Below are 22,064 nucleotides of genomic sequence, written 5' to 3' on the forward strand. Positions count from 1 at the left end.
TTCAAAGAAAAATCAATGCAAAACATGTGTTTTGTGTCTCTAAAACACAAATAATATACAGAAATAATTGCAGGATAAAGACAATAACTGTTTAGTGTCTTTAAATATCAGCTGTATTTGTACTCGGCTCGAAACAGGTGTAATAGCTCGCTAAAAGCTCGCATACATCTTGTTTCCTAGCCTCGTACAAATACAGCTGATATTTAAAGACACTAAACAGTTATTGTCTATATAAAACCAGTGACAGTGTCACAGATTATCGAATATGTTTCATTGTCGTGAGCATGATTAAGTCCTCTTTTCTTCATCATCGAATTTGTACTTCTCGCATGAGCAACACGGCGGGTGCTTCTATTGTATATATGGCTTCCCTTTCGGAGCACCTGAGATCATACCCAGTTATTGGTTGGGTTCTTGTTGCTCATTCTTTAGTTTTCTATATAGTGTTGTGTGAACTTGTATGTCTAATTGTCCACTTTCGTTTTGTGTCATAGCGTTGTCAATTTTCCTTCAACTTATATGTTTTGAATGTCGCCTTAGTATTTTCCACTGCTTTACACATTTCGGTGTTATCGAATCTTTATTAGATGCAGTTTTCCTGCAATTTCATGGCTGATTGATTACCGATTTTCTGAGTCATTAACAAACTTTTGACTTTATTTTTCTAGTGGACTAATATTTAGCCAATGTTTGAATTATATCAGGTATGCAAACCATGTGCAAGTCCGCCACAATATAGTTACGTTAAGTGGTTATTGAAAAAACCAGAAAGGGACATTAAAGAAACATGTACGGGGTTGAAGAGGTAAGAATTCACAATACAAAATTCGTTATGCTTTATTAAAGATTATTGATTATCTAACGTAAGAAATACATTTACGTTAAGTGCTCCTATTAAGAAGTTTCACTCACAGCTGATTTACATGATTTTCCGTAGTAAGTGCGACATCTTTCACTACATGTTCTTTCCTCCTAAGAATTATATACGTTATAATTGCCTGTGTGTTTTTCCATAGAAATATATTTGTTTATGTACGTCATGTTATACGTTAAGCCCCAGTCCCACTAGACCCCGATCGTACCAAGCTCACCGCGATCTAAATAATTTCAGATCGTAGCGAGGTCGCGGTATGAAAATGTAAATTTACGTTGCTTTCACGATGATACGACGTCCTCATTACGCTTCTACAACGATCCCGCTACGATTTAACCACGTTCTCACCGCGCTTATTCTGCGACCTCACTACACTTATCAAGATCTTTCTACGCTCATCACGTTCTCACTACGATCATACCACGAGTTACCCGATTGCAACACGATCGTACCACGCTTCTACTGCGATTGTAGCACGTTCTTAACACTATTATACTACGTTCATACCGATCTTACCACATTCTCAGCAATTATATCATAATCGTGTTCCATATCAATACAGGTCCATTCCTTCTATTTCTGATTAATACGTAGATTTCTCGGGAACAATACAGTCATGCCACCAAAATCAACTAGCACACGTGCGAGTGGTGGTAAGGGTTGATTCAGAGGCAGTGACAGCTCTGATTACGAACCCTGATCCAGCAAAGATGTCGGAACGACCAATACAACCCGAATTACAACCATACCTGGTTCATCAAGCTCAAATGACGATATTTTAGTGAACGATAGTAGAGATGACGCAGATGTGTGAATATACAAAAAAAATAGAAAATGTGGTATGATTGCAAATTAGACAACTCTCCACAAGAGACCAGCATGACTCAGAAATTAACAAAATTACTAACCACGACCGTAATACGACCTTAATGCGATCTACACGATCGCACTACGATCGTCAAAATTATCATTTTTTTCACAGATCGTAGTGCGATCGTGGCCTAGTGGGACTGCGGTATTACCTATACACTAGTAGTCGGACTTAAAATTGTTTAACACCTTTTTCTGTGAGAAGAAATAAAATGTATGGAAATGAACTGTTCGCCTCTATTTGTCGACCGCTTCATATTTTCATTTGAATCAGAGTTCCTTCAGACACTTATCAAAAACAAAAAGATCATAGACGCCAGTTCATTTAATTTCACTTTCAAATATATTGATGATGATCTTTCCATTAATTTTTCTGATTGAATTTCATTGATATATCCCAAGAACTTGAAATCAAAGAAACAACAGACACGGCTTCCTCCGCCTCATTTTTAAACCTATACCTCGAATTTGACATACACGGTCATTTCAGTGCCAAAATCTATTAATTTTGAAATTATCAATTCCCCCACCTTAGTAGCAATATACCAACTTCACCTGCATATGGGATATACATTTCCCAACTTATTTGGTATTCTAGAGCTTGCATATCTCGTCATTTCCCCCCAAAAAGGTCATCGTAAGGTACCAAGACATTGTTGATAAATATTTCGTATCAATTTCACAAATAGTACACAATGGTCTTGAAGTATAGAATCTGGGTACTGACGTTGTTTATATATATTTGATTTAATGAATACTACTTTTACTGTTTAGTCTGTTTTTATTGATATTTATTTGACGTGGCTCGGTACTTGTACATCCTGTCATAGTGTTATTGTTCTCTGATACTTCTTGTATTCTTGTCTTTCACTTTTGTTAATTTGCATTGTCTATAATATGTCTTTTGGTGTTTCTTTGATACAAATGACGTTGCTTTGTACTTTACATGCCGGAAGTGTGCTATTGTAAAACATTTTTGTGTTCTTGTCTTTCTTTTTTACCCATGTGCTTTGTCTGAAATGCCTTTTATATTCCTTTGATACATATATGTCGTGGCTCTGTACTTATACATCCCGTCACTGTGTTATTGTACTATGGTACATCTGTGTATTCTTGTCTTCAATTTTTGCTAATATGTTTGGTCTATATGCCATTTTGTGCTTCTTTGTTACATATTTGTTTGCTTTCATAGTGATTAAGATTATAACACAATGTCGACTACTGTGTCCCTATTTATGATATTTTTAGCTCACCTTGCCCAAAGGGCCAAGAGAGCTTTTCTCATCACTTGGCGTCCGTCGTCCGTCGTCCGTCGTCCGTCGTTAACTTTTACAAAAATCTTCTCCTCTGAAACTACTGGGTCAAATTTAACCAAACTTAGCCATCACGATCATTAGGGTCTCTAGTTTAAAAATGTGTCCAATGACCCGGCCAAACAAACAAGATGGCCGCCATGGCTAAAAATAGAACATAGGGGTAAAATGTAGATTTTGGCTTATAATACTGAAACCAAAGCATTTAGAGCAAATCTGACATGGAGTAAAATTGTTTATCAAGTCAAGATCTATCTACCCCGAAATTTTTTAATGAATCGGACAACTGGGTGTTGGGTTGCTGCCCCTGAATTGGTAATTTTAAGGAAATTTTGCCGTTCTTGGTTATTATCTTGAATACTATTATAGATAGCGATAAACTGTTAACAACAATAATATTCAGCAACGTAAGATCTACAAATATGTCAAATGACTAAAATAGTCAGTGACCCCTTAAGGAATTATTGCTCTTTTTATTAATTTTTTACCAATTTTTCGAAAATTTTTGTAATCTTTTACAAAAATCTTCTCCTTTGAAACTACTTGGCCAAAAACCAAACTTAGCCACAATCATTATTAGGGTATCTAGTTTAAAAAAATGTGTGTGCTGATTCAGCCAACCAACCAAGGTGGTCGCCATGGCCGTCATGGCTAAAAATAGAACATAGGGGAAAATGTAGATTTTGGTTTATAACTCTGAAACCATTTTGAAGCATTAAGAGCAAATCTGTCAAGTAGTTGTAATGTTTATCAAGTCAATATCTATCTGCCGTGAAATCTTCAGATAAATTGGACAACTGGTTGTTGGATTACTCCCCCCAATTGGTAATTTTTAAAGAAATTTTGCCGTTTTTAGTTATTATCTTGAATACTATTATAGAAAAAGATTACTGTAAACAGCAATAATGGTCAACAAAGTAAGATCTACAAATAAGTCAACATGACCAAAATGGTCAGTTGACCCCTTAAGGAGTTTTTGCCCTTTATATTCAATTTTCATTAATTTGGTAATTTTTGACGTTTTTTTACAAAATCTTTGCTTGTAACTAAAGGGCCAAGTTTATTATAGATAGAGAAAATTGTAAGTAGAAAGAATGTTCATAAAATTTAGTTCGTCGTACGTTCATGAATATTCATGACAGGTGACCATTTGTCCGCACTTAAAAACCCGTGCGGTCACCTTTCTGACCATCGACTTTCGCTATGGCCTAAAGAAGACACGTGTATTCACGGATGATTAAATGTGAATTTGTAATTGGAATTATGATATTTTTTATTCTGTTTGTATTTGATAAATACATTATTGTATTATATAGAATAAAGGATATAGCGAGTAGCACACCTACATTATGTCGTTTGTTCTTTGTTAAGGCCATAGAATATAATTACTTTATATTCGGACGAACGTAGTGAGGGAGAATATAAAGTAAAGTAATATCTACAAACACATCACCATCACAAAAACACAATTTAGTCATAAATCCATCTGTTTCCTTTGTTTAATATGCACTTAGACCAAGGTGAGCGACACAGGCTCTTAAGAGCTTCTAGTTACCTATTGTGTTTGTTTGTTTTGTTCACACATCATTGTCAGTAAAACAGAATTTCATGCGACTGTCATACAAGTGAGAGTTTTAGCTAGCTTAAAATCCAGGTTTAATCCATCATTTTGTACATAAGAACATGCCTGTCAGGAATATGACAGTTGTTATCTATTCGTTTGATGTGTTAGAGCTTTTGATTTTGCCATTTGATTACGGATATTTTTTTTGAATTTTCCTCTCAGTTGAAGTTTATTTTTGATTTTACTTTAAACTCCTAGTAAATTAACAGAAATATGCGAATACATAGATGCTGACAAATTTATATAAATATATAGCCCTTATCCATTACACACCAAAGAAAGATTGACCACATATCCAAAGGAAGCACCTTTGTGTATATCTTTGGTTCTTATATCGTGAATCTATACTATGAAAGATACCATCATTATGTTATTGTTCTATTATATGTCATTATGTAACAGTTACTGTTCTATTATAAATTTGGAAATACTTTAAACGACAAAATTATTCAACTCGCGTAGTGGTATTAAACATATGTGGATTCTTAAAAATTCTAAAGAACTTCTGGACAATTTTAAATCTCGGTCTATTTCTTAGAAATTAATTCTAACATAACTTTTGATTTTTTAACCCTGTACACCACCATTCCCTATGTGACATTATAATTGTTTTGAATATAAACATTGAACGAGTCGACAAAATTTCTTCCTATGTGACGTTTACATTTTCTGACGTCAGAAGCAATAAATGTGTTTTTTTTTTTAATTTGATAGATGTTTTTGTGTTTTTTTGTAAACGATTGTTTGTTTTGTGATTGTAACACAGTAATGACTGTTGTACCTATATTTTAACTATTTAATTTATTATGTCTGTTTTGTTCATGCATCGTTGTAAATATAACGTAATTTGATTCGACGGTCATACAAGTGAGAGGTTTAGCTCTATAAAACCAGGTTTAATCCACCGTTTTCTACATTTGAAAATGCTTGTACCAAGTTAGGAATATGACAGTTGTTGTTCATTCGTTTGATGTGTTTTGGTATTTTATTTTGCCATTTGATTAGGGACTTTCCGATTGAGTTTTCCTTGGAGTTCAGTTTTTTAGTCATTTTACTTTCTGCTAACATTTTGAAAATCTATTGTTAATTTCTAAATTTACAAATGCAAAAGAAAACTCAAATTCTATTTTTTTTATACTAGAATTTGTGGGTAAAAAATATAGATAGATCAGAATATGGTGAACCATTTCTCTTATTTTCAGATAAAAACATTTAAGAAAGGCAAAACCTAATCGACCATAAGGGATACTGGGATATGGTAGTATGCCACATTGGCAGTAAAAGCTTATTAAAGTTAAATGTCCGTTTGGCTGAGCGTGAATTTCATATCCACATCCGGTCTGAATGAGCTAGGGCGTTTAAGACGATGCCTCGTGTAGAAATGGTGTCACGATATCTGGATGTTAAAAAGCTCTTAGGGGTGCGTAGGAGGCAAAGGTTAATTTGTATCTCTACCAATTTATCATAGTTAATCAGTAGAATTAAAATTTTATGAGGTCAATTCGTATTACTGATCATTACTAGACTTATGCTTTTTTACACAGGAACTATTTGCGAATGGAATTTAACAAACCACAACCAATTAATCAATACTCAATTTACCTTATTAGTTCAAAAACTTGTGTTGTATAAGCTGTAACCATTGTCGAGATACCAAAACGTTTCCATCTGCAAAATTTGAAAAAAGACCTGCCATAACTAAATTCTACTGAACAAGAATAGATGCGATGCTCTGTTTCGCTAACACAGTTACACCATTCTTAATGAAAATTAAAATCTCGATCAAACCCTTATTGAACATTATTTATTTACCCAACATCACATCCTATAAATGAACAAGACCGAATACTAAAGATATGTCTGCTTTTAGAATTTTGAAATGAACACCGTTAACATGGAAATAGCAAAAATATGAAAATTTCAAAATGCTACAAACTTGATGAGACTTTCGAAATATGTTATTTGGCATGTATAGATAAGCTGTTTGGCATTGGAACTTTCAAATGGCTTCCATTATCCTGGCAATGAGGGGAACAAGGGTGCCATCTGTTATTGCTAGTTACAAATCTAGTTGAATATACTGTTTGTTTTCCTAGGTAGTAAATCTATGTTTTGATGGCTTGGCCATGTCAACATTATCGCAGTGCATTTTGGGTTGTTGTTTTGTGGTGCTGACGGATATTATTTCTATCTAATACGTTTCTGAAGTAGATGGTTTTGATACAGTGAAATATGACTCATAGACATATTTTTCAGGACCTTCTTGGTTCATAGTAAAGGTATCAAGAACAAACTTGGTGTGAAGTCCCCCTTACATGCATCTCCAAGAGTAATTGCAACATTAGTTGTAGCATCAATTACTTTATTTCAGGTAAATATATTTTATTTCGTTTTCGAATATGAGAGGCAAGGGTTTCACTTTTATGTAGATTGTTATATACACACAATAAACCACCCGAATTATCATAGAAATACATTAACAAACAATCACAAAGAGACAAGTAATGACGGAACTACACAAGGAATATTAATAATGGACGGTGAACCGGTTGGAATATATACAGAAAATACAATGACTGCTAGATATTGTTATGTGTCCCCAATTTAACTGGTACTTTTGATACTATATATTCATGCACTCAATTTTATACATTGTATTTCATTTGACCAATCCAATTTAATTTTTAACTCCAATAATAATAAAGGTCTTACGACTTAAAAACGATTTTAATGACCCTACTACTATTCATAGAATCTAATCCGAATGAGAGGCGTATTTGAATATTCTGCCCAAATTTACGATTTCTGACTAACTGAAAAGTAATATACACATTGTGTACGATTAAATAAAACAAAGTTTACTAATTTGTTAATATTTAATTCAGTCTTCTTTTTCAGCTCGGTGTTGAACTGATAACTGTTTATGTACAAATAAGACAGGCAATGCAATTGTTATCCATAAACGGAACATCTGATATCCCGTTAATACAACACAGTAAAACGTTATTAACTGTTCTAGATGGTATTTATATTTATATTTCTACATTTTTAGTTTTTTTCAAGAATAAATAAAAATGATAAGGTCCAAGTAACTGTATTTATCGGTCGTCCAACTGTCTATATCAATCTGCTCAGCTCTTAATAAAACTCCATAACACGGCTTTGTGACGTCAAATACGTTGACCTGGCCTTAATAACTTTGACCCGGACATATCAGCGACGTCATAATGTTTGAACCGACGTTGATAAGTTTGACCCGAACTTATCAAGTCAACTTCCGGTTGCTGGTGAAACTAAGACAATACTTCCAAAAGACGCAAATACAGCCCGATAAATCGATTATCAGGTTATCGGCATATTAATATTGTAAAATATCAGCTGCTCGACATAATATGAAGGTTTTTTGATCTCGTTCGCTGCGCTTACTCGACAAAAAACTTCATATTATGTCTCGCAGCTGATATTTTACGATATCAACATGCAGACAACCTGATAATCGGTACAGATCTGGATATATAAATATGATAATCCCTTGATTTCTCCGTCCGACAGTTTAATATAGCGAAGTGGTGACTCTCTTTTTTTGTGCAGGAGAGGCAAAGACGTACACAGAAAGATTACAAATATATTTCTAAATTACATCCTGACTCAAAATATCTTGATGGATACAGCCTGCCTCGTATCTAAATATCTAAACGTCACTGACGAGTCTTATGTAGAAAAACAGCGTGTATGGTTTTTCAAATATTTCTGTACAACAGTTATAGTTGGCCTGTAGCATTCAATAAATGATGATTTCAAAATAGGTTGGCACTAAATGCAAAAAAAAATCATTTCAAAATGTTTATATAAAAAATATTTAAAAAATTTAAAAACTGCTTTATTGATGAGTTATGTCTTAGCACCATTTGAAGTATAGTTATTTGATAAATCATTATTTTTTCATGAAATATAATAGTCACTCATTGCTCAAAGATTGATTTTTTTTAATCTTTCATACAATAATTGCACCAACCAGACATCATGAAATAAACACTCGCGGCCTTCAATAAGTGTTCTACAACTGATCTTTCAGTGCTTTTAACAAGTTCCGTAACTACTTTCAAAGAACTTATCATAAACTATTACAATAAAACATATGAAAAAACTAGAATTATCTATTTTTGGAGTGAACAAATTCTTTGGATGTTTTATAAAAAAGTCGTGCTTTTGATGGTCCTTTTGATTCGGTTGGCTGCTTTGATTTTTCTACTCTTTACACTACACTTCTACACAATCTTATCAAACAAAAGTTTTCCTATTTAATTTTTATGACCAAACTCAGTAAAGACCCGTCTAAATTGTATTTAAAATTCATAAATTCTACAACACTTACAGTTATCTGGATGAATTATTTCAATAAATAATCAAGAATTTTCTCAATTATACTGCCGAAAATTACCCAAAGGAACTGACTTTAAATCAATTAAATTTAAAAACGGTAATAACTGTCCATTCCTAGATTTAGATATTCCGGTTTAAAACGGGAAACTCCACCTTAAATTTACGACATCATCATACTTTATATCCTCCTAAAGGAGATTGACAAAAGGCAAAAAATTATGTACAATTACAAAGTTTTGAAATTAAATAATAGAATTAATGACACTTAATTTTTTGGATTCAAAAGTATTTCCAGTCTACAGTATTTAAGATAGGACAATCCTTCGTAAAGGACGTCTAAACAATGCTCTGAAAAAGTTCAAGAAAGCTTCATGATTGCCAAGCAGAAAACAGGACACGTACTCGTCTGATTTTGAAAGCAGTGTGTATTAGAAGTTGTCACTAGTCATTTCTGATAATCTTTTATATAGCAAGTGTCTTTGTGTTTGAAGTTCTGTGTACATTCTAATTTGATGGTAAAGTGTATCTTTAACAAAGTGTCCACACAAGTTGCAGTTTCCGCTAGTCGGGGAAGTAGACCAAAGTTTAGCTACATGTTTAGCGGTTCGAAGTCTGCCAGTATTTTTTGCATATTGCCAAATAAAATATAGCCATTGTTCTCAAACAATCTTAGAAATCGTGTAAAATCGTTGTCACTACGCATTTATCTTCTTTTCGATGTTTCTCATCCAAGTTAGACTACTTCTCATCCGAATTAGACTATTTACCGGATTTGTAATCACACAAGCAACACGACGGGTGCCACATGTTGAGCAGGATCTGCTTACCCTTCCGGAGCACCTGAGATCACCCCTAGTTTTTGGTGGGGTTCGTGTTGTTTATTCTTTAGTTTTCTATGTTGTTTCATGTGTACTGTTGTTTTTCTGTTTGTCTTTTTTATTTTTAGCCATGGCATTGTCAGTTTGTTTTGGATTTATGAGTTTGACTGTCCCTTTGGTATCTTTCGTCCCTCTTTTTTTAATCGCATGGTGATAAAATTGAGAATGGAAATGGGGAATGTGTCAAAGAGACAACGACCCGACCAAATAAAAAACAACAGCAGAGGGTCACCAACAGGTCTTCAATGTAGCGAGAAATTCTCGCACCCGGAGGTGATGTTCCTTTGACACCATCTTACGGTATTTATATTTCACAACTCGTTCTCTATGGTCTTGTCTGTGGGATATTTTTTATTTTGATGAATATAATCTATGTATTACTGGTAAATAATTAAGCCAGGGATTTCGTTACCACTAATTACTTAAAACCTGTACTAAATTCTTAAAATAAAATTGAGAATGGAAATAGGGAATGTGTCAAAGAGACAACAACCCAACCATAGAACAGACAACAGCAGAAGGTTACCAACAGGTCTTCAATGCAGAAAGAAATTCCAACAACCAGTGGCGTCCTTCAGTTGTCCCCTAAACAAATATATATACTAGTACAGTGATAATGAACGCCATACTAAACTCCAAATTGTACACAAGAAACTAAAATCAAAAATAAAGCAAGAATAACAAAGGCCACAGGCTCCTAACTTCGGACAGGCACAAAACTGCGGCTGGGGTAAACATGTTTATGAGATCTTAATCCTTCCCCTATACCTCTAGCTAATGAAGGAAAGTAAACGCATAACAATACGCACATTAAAATTCAGTTCAAGAGAAGTCCGAGTCTGATGTCAGAAGATGTAACAAAAGAAAAATAACAAAATGACAATAATACATAAATAACAACAGACTATTAGCAGTTAACTGACATGCCAGATCTACACTTCAATTAAACTGATTAAAAGATGTGTCCTCATCATATGTATATCAGGAACAATCCTTCCCGTTAGGGGTTTAGTATTATACCATCATAACATATATGAAAAGAACACAACCCGTGTTATTCCAACAACTGGATTTTAAATACATGTGTTTAGTTCCGATGCAAAGACCCTATAAGTGAATCAATATTAACGCCAAAATATGCAATCTTTAATGACCTGACAACAGTATCGTAACTATATCCCTGCTTAATAAGTCTGTTTACAGGTTTTGTTTGCTTCTGAGGTGAACACAGATATTTTTGTGCTTTATGAAGAATAATTCCATAAAAAATGGATGTGAAATACATGTACCTGAACGTATAAGAAGTCTGCATGTTGAGCTATATTTATGAATGATGTCCTTATACCGATAGGAAAATTTAGTAAATGTTTTGATTAGTTTGTGATATCGAAAATCCTGGTGGAATAATTTTCTACAATAATACATAAATTTCTCTCGTTGAAATCTAAAACATTGTTACATGCACGAGCGAATCGTACAAGTTGAAATATATAAACACCGTAAGATGGTGACAAGGGAACGTCAACACCTAAAAATGGATAATTAACGATAGGAAATGAAAAATAATCTCTTTTATCATAAATTTTAGTATTAAGCTTTCCGTTAATGATATATCTATCAAGATCGAGGAAAGGGCAGTGGTCATTGTTAGTATTAGCTTTAATTGAAGTAAGTTCAACAGGATACATTTCTTTAGTATACATACTGAAGTCGTCATTATTGAGGGCCAATCTTTGCTGATTATTGTCATAAATTGTAACTCATAGCAATACAAAAACAGGTCCGCAATAAGTGGTGCACAGTTAGTCCCCATAGGAATTCCAATAGCCTGACGATGTACGGAATCTCCGGAGCGAACAAAAATGTTATCTAGCAAAAATTCAAGGACAGATATAGTATCAAAGCATGTCCAATTGACATAGTTTTTTGTTTATTGCTACTAAAAAAATACCTAAAAGAGTTTGAACATATATAAATTCACATTCTGACTTTTTGAATGCTCATTTAATTAGGTGTGTGAATTTTTTCTTAATGAGAATGTGAGGCAATGTGGTATATAGGGTAGAAAAATCAAAACTTTGAACAGATTTAAAATCACCAATATAAGCTGCAACTTATCAAGTACTTCCAACCAGTTCTTGACACTCCAAAAGTAATTAATTCCACTAATTTCGAAGGCCTTTCTTGAACAATTTATTATCAGGTTTTTGTTTGTACCAAGTGTACTGGTAAGTATAATAGACAATTTAGTAGTGGAAAAATGGCTTGAAGAGGATACAAAGATTTGGTATTGAAGTTTTATTAGTGGTTGTCGTTTGTTTATGTGTTGAATATTTGCTTTTTCGTTCATTTTTTGTACATAAATTAGGCCGTTAGTTTTCTCGTTTGAATATTGTTTAACATTGTAATTTCGGGACTTGTCATTGCTGAATATGCGGTATGGGCTTGGCTCATTGTTGAAGATCGTACGGTGACCTATAGTTGTTAATTTCCGTGTCATTTGGTCTCTTATTGAGAGATGTCTCATTGACAATCATACCAAATTTTTTTTATATACTCATGGTACACATAAGTTTTCTCATGAAGTAAAAATTCTGTTTCACTTTTAACATTCATCTTTTCAGCTGGATTTTATGTATCATTCTCTCTGTCCAGTATATTCATGGTATTTTACGTCCTTGCAATCTTCATTGGTTATCGTAAAGATCTCGAAAAGATGCAAAGAGGAGACTACACATTCTTGCCAATGAAACTCAGAAAGAGTTTAAATGATAATCTAGTTGTAAGTAAAAGAAACTTTTTTGTATAAGTGCAGTGGAAACCGGTCAATAATAAATGTGTCAAATACAAATACAATGAGCAAAGATTCAAAACAAAAACGTTCTGTCATGTATAATAAACATTTTGACATACCAATTAATGGTCAACATATTAATGAAAGTCATTGTTAACAAATATTTTGACATATCAATTAATGGCCAACATATTATTGAAAGTCATTGTGAACAGGTCCATTGGTATTTTGTTGACTCAACTATGAAATCTGTTTTGATAATTTCAATTGTGTCATAATAACAGTTAATTCTTCGTTAAGGGACCAACAGACTGGATGAAGATTGCGCTACGATTTGAAAAAAGAATTTGTGCAGATCGTGACAGATCATTGCATAGAGTACCATATGTTGATCAGGATTTGCCTAACCTTCCGGAGCAGCTGCGATTACCCCAAGTTCTTTGCGGAGTTAGTGTTGCTTAGTCTTTATTTTTCTATATTGTGTGTTTGTGTACTATTGTTTGTCTGTTTGTCTTTATCTTTTTTAGCCATGGCGTTGTCAGTCAATTTTCTATTTATGAGTTTAAATGTCCTTCTGGTATCTTTTGCCCTTCTTTTACAAGGCGTGGCGAAGTATATAAGAACCGGATATGCAACTTAGTTTGGTCGGCTTTGTGCATGGTAGTGCGAAGTGAAGCTACGACAATATGCACAAATCCGGTTATAGTCTTAATTGGTTGTTACATTTTTAAGAAATAGAAATACATTTTATAAATAAGAAAATCACAAACGGTTCAAATGTTTACACTGCAAAATATGCCTATTTGTCTAACAGTATGATGCTATCATTGTCTCAAACTTTATTCTTGAGTAGAATGAAAAATTATCAGTTTAAATTGCGATTTTATCTCATCATTTCAAATACAGAGAACAAGCCAAAAGCTTCCAGTCTGATCAAATCCTGTCTTGATTGTATTGAACCAAGACGACTGTTGAAATATAATCCTCTGTCTCTTGCCTGTCGTAGTGTCACAGTTGGGTCCCAATACTGTATGCTGTACAGTACTGCATGTTAGCCTGATTTCTCCATACTCCATGAATCAGGTTGTACTGATCGTCTTCTCGGTCAAGAATTGCATTTTACTGAACTAGATACCGTGTTCGCTAAAGAAAGATTTCAAATACACACACAAGAGGAAATTACATCTCCTCGTTAATCAGATACAATCTGCATAGTGGAAGGCAAAACTAAAATCTCCAAAACCATTATTAACGACACGTCGACCCCTTGAAATTTTGTAGTTATGCTTGCGTTGTTCTATTGTAAAGCCCCTCTGTAAACAAAGTGTCACGTGAAACGTTCACAAAACGAACGCATCATCTCTTAGAAAAAAAGAGACATATTGAAGACATTGGTTCAATTCAGACTAATGAAATACTAGTATCTGACAGTCCGACATGGACCCCAGACAACCGATTTCTCCCGCATAAAAATGACACAGATGAGGTTTTTATAATTGTTATAAAAAATCCAGAGTTTGAGTCCCTAAATGCAACCTGTTTGTGGTCGTTGACAGAGCTCAGGCACGTTAATGCAGATGGGGTTGTCGGCTACTCTAAACCGATACCGAAGAGTTTGGTATTTATCACCAGTAGTCGTGAAAATTATGAGGCAAAACCTGATTCTCTTGCTGGCAGCAGAGTATTTCGATAGTATAGCACGTAGCAGTATCCAAGCATAGTCTTATGATATTAAAAAAATATCGGGTTCGCATCATGTTTTTTCGGATGTATAATCGTACTGGGAAATTATCGATGATATGGTATTAGCGCAGGAGGACTGCGTGGTTAGGCAAAAAACAGCACGTCGTCATGACATGCTAGTTCGTGCGTAGTAGCAGCGTAGCAATGTCTTGTTAGCCTTCGGATTGATCGCAGTTTTATACGACCCTGCTACGCCTGTTCAGTTTATAGAGATAGCAGAGAGTGTAGTAGATTTTCATCCACTGCAAAGGTGCCTTTAAAATAACTCGAATTGTAACGCAAGTATTATTTGATTACCATGCATATATTTTCCTACATTTGCAAACATTTTGTTCAGTATTGTGACACTGAATCAAATCATATAATTGTATACGCTATAAATTTTTTAACGACAACGATATTCGGAAACGCATTTCACATTATATTATTCTTATTTTAGGCAGCAAGTTTACGGTATTCGGGTGCACAGATTGTATACCTAATATGGTGTAAGTAAGCGTAAATAAAGGCCACAGAAACATACCTCTACCGCTAGAAAAGAAATCCGTATTACAAACTAAAACAGAGGGAATCACGTCAACTATTAGAGGTTAAAAAACGGGACACAGAAACACTGGAGTGCATGCAACAAAAACAAACGCCAACAAGCATAGAATCAAACTATTTGATAAAAAATGCCATATTCCTGAATTTGTAAAACATTTTAAGTAAATATGGTTTGTTGAACCTTGTTTAATTTGCTAGCTAAAACCTTCTGATTATATGGATGGATATATTAAAATAAATTAAAATGCAAGAACATTCAGCACAGAGAAAATCACAAATAAATAATATAATAGACCTTACAACATGTAAACCACAGAATAACAACGAACATCTTCCATTTACGACGTCACAACAGGACAAAACAAATAGTGAGGTAATTTTGTGACGAACATATAATTTTCAACTTCATACAATTATTTTTACAACATTTGTCAAATTAATTATTATGATTATGAAAGTTGGTGCTTTATCAAATCAAAATAGCTGCCTCTCGAGTTTATAGGTCCGCTTTGTGGTACAAAAACTGTGCATTTGTCTTTTAGAAGCGGTAAAAATGTAATGCATACTCTAATTAAAATGAGTATAGAACATAGTATTATAGAATTATTTATTTAATATAAAGCGTAATCATGTTAAAATAGTTTAGGTTATATATGTTGACGATGCAACTGATGAGGACATTCATGCTATAAAGTCTTCTTAAACTAGTTGATGTTTGTCTAGTGGTAGAGACAGTTCAATATTTAATTGGAACTGTTGTATACCGCTGTTAAAAAGAAATAACTCGATTGAGAGAAAACAAATCCGGGCCACAATATTTATTATCAATAGTTGTCAGAGGACTTGGCCGGCACAAGCTAAATTTTATTTGTTCAAAAATGTATATGCTTATCTTTTCGAATTGTTTTGTAAATGAGCGCGCATTGAAAGTCATGGGTATAAAACTTACCTCAATCCTTGTAGTACAAAATTTGTGCTCCAAATATTGAAACCAATTAAAATTATGAGTTTCCTTGTGATAGTTGTATTTGATTTTTATTATGACCGTACTAACTGGTATCTTTGACAATATTGTATGTATAATTATCATAACTTCGATTATTTCCTTTAATTTTTCGTGTTTTTTTTCAGCTTATTAATGTCAATTTTATTTTGATTTAAAAGTTCGTGTTTTCCCATGGAATGAGTCTTAGTGAAAGGAAGGATCATAACAAGGCTAAATAAAAAGAATGCAATTCAACGAAAACATCATGCAAATAATTTTAGGCAGTATTCCTCATGAAAAAAGGGATAGAACGAAATCTTCTCCGTTATTTCTGATGATGATATTAAAAACGTACCAGTCAAAAAGACGTATACAAATTCAATTATTATTTTGATTTATTCCAGGTTACTTATTACTTCTTCTGATAGCATGGATGGCATGCATTGCGATTGCCTATATTGTAGTGTTGCCTCTAATGGGAAATGTCCCATTTTGGTTTTTTAATCCAGTTCTTATTTTTCTGTGAGTATAAAGCATACATTATAAGTTTCATGTGAACAGAATCTAAACTTATCGTCGAATGTTTTGTAGAGTAATGATGTATCATGTGGTATTTCATATAAAAAGGGTGTTAGATGAATATAACGTATCGCTTCCAAAACCATTTACAGACTTATAGAGTAGAAACACTGGAGGAAAAGAAATTTGAAACTTATTGCATTCAGTTTTTTTAATAAGCAGGTTTTCTTCAGCATGAAACAAAATATTAAACATAAAACAAACCCAGAAACATCATTAGTCATATACTCAACGCTTTATTGCATCAGCATTTACCAAGCTGACTCTAGGCACAATGATTAGATGTATTGGGGTCCAAATTGTATTTTTGTAGCAATAAAGAAAAAACTATCATTTATAACACTCACCAATACGACATCTTGTTTTAAAAATTAAATTATCCAATTCAAAGTTCGATGGAAAAATGATAAAGACACCAAGTTATTTATAGGAAATTTATATTTGATATAAACAGACAAAACATAGTTAAACGTCGCAGTGTCGTTACTATTTCCTAATTATGCCCCACCTACGATAGTAGAGGGGCATTATGTTTTCTGGTCTGTGCGTCTGTTCCTCCGTTCGTTCGTCCGTCTGTTCGTTCGTCCGTTTGTCCCGCTTCAGGTTAAAGTTTTTGGTCAAGGTAGTTTTTGATGAAGATGAGGTCCAATCAACTTGAAACTTAGACCACATGTTTCTTATGATATGATCTTTCTAATTTTAAAGCCAATTAAACGTTTGACACCAATTTCACGGTCCACTGAACATAGAAAATGAAAGTGCGAGTTTCAGGTTAAAGTTTTTGGTCAAGGTAGTTTTTGATGAAGTTGGAAGTCCAATCAACTTGAAACTTAGTACACATGTTCCCTATGATATTATCTTTCTAATTTTAATGCCTAATTTTATTTTTTACCCAATTTCACGGTCCATTGAACATAGAAAATAATAGTGCGAGTGGGGCATCCCTGTACTTTGGACACATTCCTGTTTTTTAATGCTTTGGCAATATGTATTTGAGATAAAATTTTATAAAAAGTATTCTTAGAATAAAATACAATAGGAAATAACCTGATTAAAGTATAATCATTTAGTTGACAAGCAACGAAAGACCTTATAAAACAGAAAACGATAAACAAATGGATCCATATTTTTTTAATTAGAATGTCCTAATAAAACTATTTAATGTTATCGAGAACGATTATGACAAAGTGACGATTTTGCAGTTTTTACTTTTTGCTAAATATGTTAGTATACCTTGTATGTTCCAATCGATAAACGGAATGTATGGTCCAAAACCTCTTCCAACCGAGGATAACACAATTTCTTTTCAAGTTACTAGGACCTAATTTTATAATGAACTAACTATCCCAGAAAAAAGTAAACATATCTCTAATACTGGTATTTTTTTTGTGTTTCGTGCTGTTTTGTTTCAGTGTCGTTGTATACCTTCAATTCTCCTTTTGTTCATACTTTTTATCCTTGTCATTTTCAGACCATTGATGCTAATGAATTTCGGCTTTATGAAACTGCAAATCTTCTTATCAAGAAGATTCTTTCTACAGGATTTTTCTGTCATGATGCCTAAAGGGTTAAGGACTCAGAAAGCGCTTGCATTGGATAATATGTAAGTTTATGATTTTGTTTAATATATTCGTAACTGAAATAAATGTGTCACATTTTGTTTATGGTTTAGGCGTCGTTGGGATATCTACTTTTTTACGGATGTCATCTCGAGTAGGTTGACTGTTAACGAACATTTGATTCACAGATGACGACGAAATCAAAAATCAATCAAATCAATATCAAGGATTGACATTTTTTATATCAACAAAAATTAGACATTTTTAAGGAGAACACATCTTTTTTATTACAGAAAACGTACAGTGTCCTTATCTTTATTATTGTCATGAGTTACCAACTGGTATTTTAAAATCGATTCAAATAAAGATCGGTTGAATTTCGTTCAAGTGTAAACGGGGCCATATGATTCCTCTCAGTTTTGACTTATATGCAGGATAAGGATACGGATATATTACTGTTACATATAAGACGAAATTTCGACATACTGAAGTATAATTAAGCCGTGTGTTTGAGTGGACACAGGAAAAGATTTACATAAACCGAGTAAATTGGCTTATAGATTGTTTGTTTTTTACATTTTATTTTACATTTTATTTATTATTATTTTAAATCAGCGCATTGTAATATAAAAAAAAAATAGTTTGCAACATTGCCATTCGTGTATACTTTTTGTGTTCATAATTGAAACATACGATATTTTCATTTTCACGAACATAATTTCACTATTTTGGACAAATACAAAAGGTTATATTGATTAAGTTTAGGAGATCTGGAACTCCTTGTATTACATCTTGTAAAAATATTTTGTCTTACAATTTTTATATAGATAACACCAGGAATGCTTAATTGTTCTACAAACTAATTTAACCTGTCTTTACATGTTTACGAAATTGATATGGCTGTTTTAATGATGTGCATTGTGACACTATTAAATTATAACTTTGTCATTTTTTTTAGAAAAGTGTTCAACATATTGTCCTTCTTCATGTTCTTCTTCCACGTCATCATTGGAGTTGTTGGCTGTCTTAATCGGATTATGATTGGTCTCGCTATTGGTTTAATATCCCTTGCCAGGTTAGATAGGTGTATGCTTCCGATGGGATTTGAAAAGTATGACAAAGGTAATTTTTATTAATAAATATTGAAATCATATTTCGATGGGTTCTTCGACAATGTTTATGAGCTCATACTGCGTAAAGATCAAAATTCATCTTAATGCCAGCAATAAGGACATAAACCACAAACTTAAATTTAAACAAGACAATACAACAAAGTATGTACCAACGGAAATTAAAAAAAAACAACACTATTTTATCTTTGATAAACGTTACAAAAAGCAATTTCAGCTGGCAAAAACCGGTCACTTCATTCATTTGACAATACTCGTAATAACTAAAATAATAACAAGTGAAAATACCAACAGTATCAGTTGAAAGTTTAGGTATGGAAAAAGGTAATGAAAGAGCTGCGAAAATAATGAATAATTCCCCATGAATTTATTACATATTACTTGTTAAACATTCTTTCAATCTACTTAAATTCACACTACCACAGTGTCATGTGTGTTCATGGTTCTACAAACAATATGATTAAGCCGAAGACCATATCAAACACGTAAGAAGATATATCAAAACTAAAATTATGTTAGACGTAAAGTTGCATTTAGTCTTTTTGAAATTCATGTTGATTTAGAACGTCCTTTGAGGTCATATTTTACAAAAAAAGTAAATTAGCAATGTATTTGATATGATTCTTATTCTTATTCCGAAGAGCAGAAAACAGCAGAAGGCCACACCTGGGTCCTCAATACAGCGAGAAAATGCCGCACCCGGAGGCGTGCTTCAAGTGACCCCTAAACCAAAAACAGTGATTTATAACAAAATATGTATTTACATGAGCAACATGAAATTTGGTCTTAGTACAAGAACTTGTTAGATGACTTGATTTTTTTATGGAAATCATTGAAAAATAACCGCACCTTATCAGTATGTATGATCAGTGGATTTCCCCCTGCAATGTTTAAAATAAGATTTTGAATAAGACAAATCGTTGCAAAATACAATTTCAATATTGAAGTCTATCTTATATTTATGTCTTTAAAGAAGGCATGTAGGACTGTGCATCATAGTATTATTATAGTCGGTGTTCAAATGATTGATTAGCGATCATTACATGTATTATAATGAACTTTTATAATCAACATTACTATTTGCCAGGTTATTCGACTTATCTTGGTATGTTAATGGTAGAAGTTCATCACAGAAATCCAGTAGCGTCCGTATTTTGTAACGAACTACTAGTTAGCAACAGAGAAAAGGGTTGTGCTAACGTTTTACTAGCACCTGCCAATAATATACAAGGGAATGTCGAAACAATCAGTCAAAAATACAGACGTATCTGCCGTAAATGGGCTAAGCTATACACACTAATTAACAATCCATCGGTCAGACATGTAGTTGAAAGACCGTGTTGATGAAATGATTCATAAAGGAGTGGAATTGTTGTAATTTGGAAATGGTCGTTATTTCAAGGATTATTAGCAATACTTACAAAGAAGATGATAACGTGTACGAAAATTGAGAGATACAGTTATAATTTGATTAAGGAAACGTGGTTTTATTACTAATATATATTTTTTATATCATATCTACCTCCGGGTATTGATATAGTATATTATATACTAGTAGGTCCATACATGTATCGGATAATCTGTTGGCTCTAAAGCTTTTGATTATTATGTGAAAGTTATATCTGGAAGTTTGTTAAGTATAAAACCAGGTTTAAAGGGACACTAGCTATGATATATTTAAAAAAAATCTAAAGTATTTTTTTTTGTTCGATCAATATCTACAGTGGACGTGTTTCCCTCGGTCATAAAGTTTAAATTCCATAATAGTTTAATGTAAACCTATTGCACAAACCAAATTGACACAACAAGATATTTCAAAAAGAACTATGTTATCACGATTTCATTTATGAAAATAAAAATTCATATTATTTGTAGTGTAGTTAAGATAAAAAAAATATGGTATGTATAAAAAAAGGCACAGTAGTTTAGCGCAGTTAAAAATGCATTAATCGATTGAAAGAAAACAAATCCTGGTTATAAACTAAAACCGAGAGAAATACATCAACTATAACAAAAAAAACCCCAGAACAATAGAAAAACTGAAGTGCAACAAAAACCAACGACAATGCAACATACATAAAAACGAACAATTAGATATCAACTGCCATATTCCTGACTTGGTACAGGACATTTTTAAAAACCATGGTGGACTGAACCCCGTTAACTCGTTAGCCAAACCTTGTGCCTTATGGTAACGTTAAATAAGTAATATAACAGTACATTTCGAGATGTTAACCACAGAATAACAACGAATAACTATATATATATAACTAAAACTAATTTAGGGCAGTTAACAGAAACAGCATATCAAAAGAATTTCGAAATGTGCATTATACCAATATATATCAACGCCACAACAAGTGACGTCACTGGTAAATTTCAAAAGATTGGATATAAATTGAGGTTAGGTTTGTAATTATGGGTTTTAATGTATTTAAACACAATAAAAGAATTGCGTTTGTAATTGTGTAATCATTGTATTATCAAACTATGTCGGTTTTCTTTAAACTGTGTAAGACAAATACATTCTGTGCTTTTAGTTGCTTTAAATTAAATCATATAAATGTACTTGGTGATCTATTATCTTTACTGTAACAAACGAATATAAAATAACAAATAGAATTACTACAAACAATAAGACATAAAACAATATCTGATCAGAATTAATAATAAAACATCATATCTCAATACATGAATGTTGGATATACTGACACATGTATTATAGCAATGCGAATTCACACTCAGCATTCAGGAAAAATTATTATTTTTGTGATATCTGATGCCAT

General features: G+C 32.9%; 1 protein-coding gene across 1 annotated transcript; it reads left to right on the forward strand.

The window, feature by feature from the left end:
• Positions 1–6,941: 6,941 nt before the first annotated feature.
• On the forward strand, positions 6,942–21,846 carry LOC143064759 (stimulated by retinoic acid gene 6 protein-like). The gene is made up of 8 exons (XM_076237832.1): positions 6,942–7,052; positions 7,580–7,703; positions 12,567–12,724; positions 14,919–14,967; positions 16,415–16,532; positions 18,061–18,192; positions 19,107–19,270; positions 20,366–21,846. The coding sequence occupies exons 2-8, from the start codon at positions 7,625–7,627 to the stop codon at positions 20,620–20,622; spliced, it is 957 nt and encodes a 318-aa protein (XP_076093947.1). The 5' UTR covers positions 6,942–7,052; positions 7,580–7,624; the 3' UTR covers positions 20,623–21,846.
• The last annotated feature ends 218 nt before the right edge of the window (positions 21,847–22,064 follow it).

Source organism: Mytilus galloprovincialis, chromosome 2, assembly GCF_965363235.1.
Source record: "Mytilus galloprovincialis chromosome 2, xbMytGall1.hap1.1, whole genome shotgun sequence".
Lineage (NCBI taxonomy): Eukaryota > Metazoa > Mollusca > Bivalvia > Mytilida > Mytilidae > Mytilus > Mytilus galloprovincialis.

Bases quoted from the DNA above. Each gene is read 5' to 3' on its own strand.
- LOC143064759 (XM_076237832.1), top strand. From the start codon at position 7,625: ATGCAATTGTTATCCATAAACGGAACATCTGATATCCCGTTAATACAA. The intron at 12,725-14,918 runs GTAAGTAAAAGA...TTCTTATTTTAG, and splicing joins GTTTAAATGATAATCTAGTT to GCAGCAAGTTTACGGTATTC. The intron at 18,193-19,106 runs GTAAGTTTATGA...CATTTTTTTTAG, and splicing joins GCGCTTGCATTGGATAATAT to AAAAGTGTTCAACATATTGT.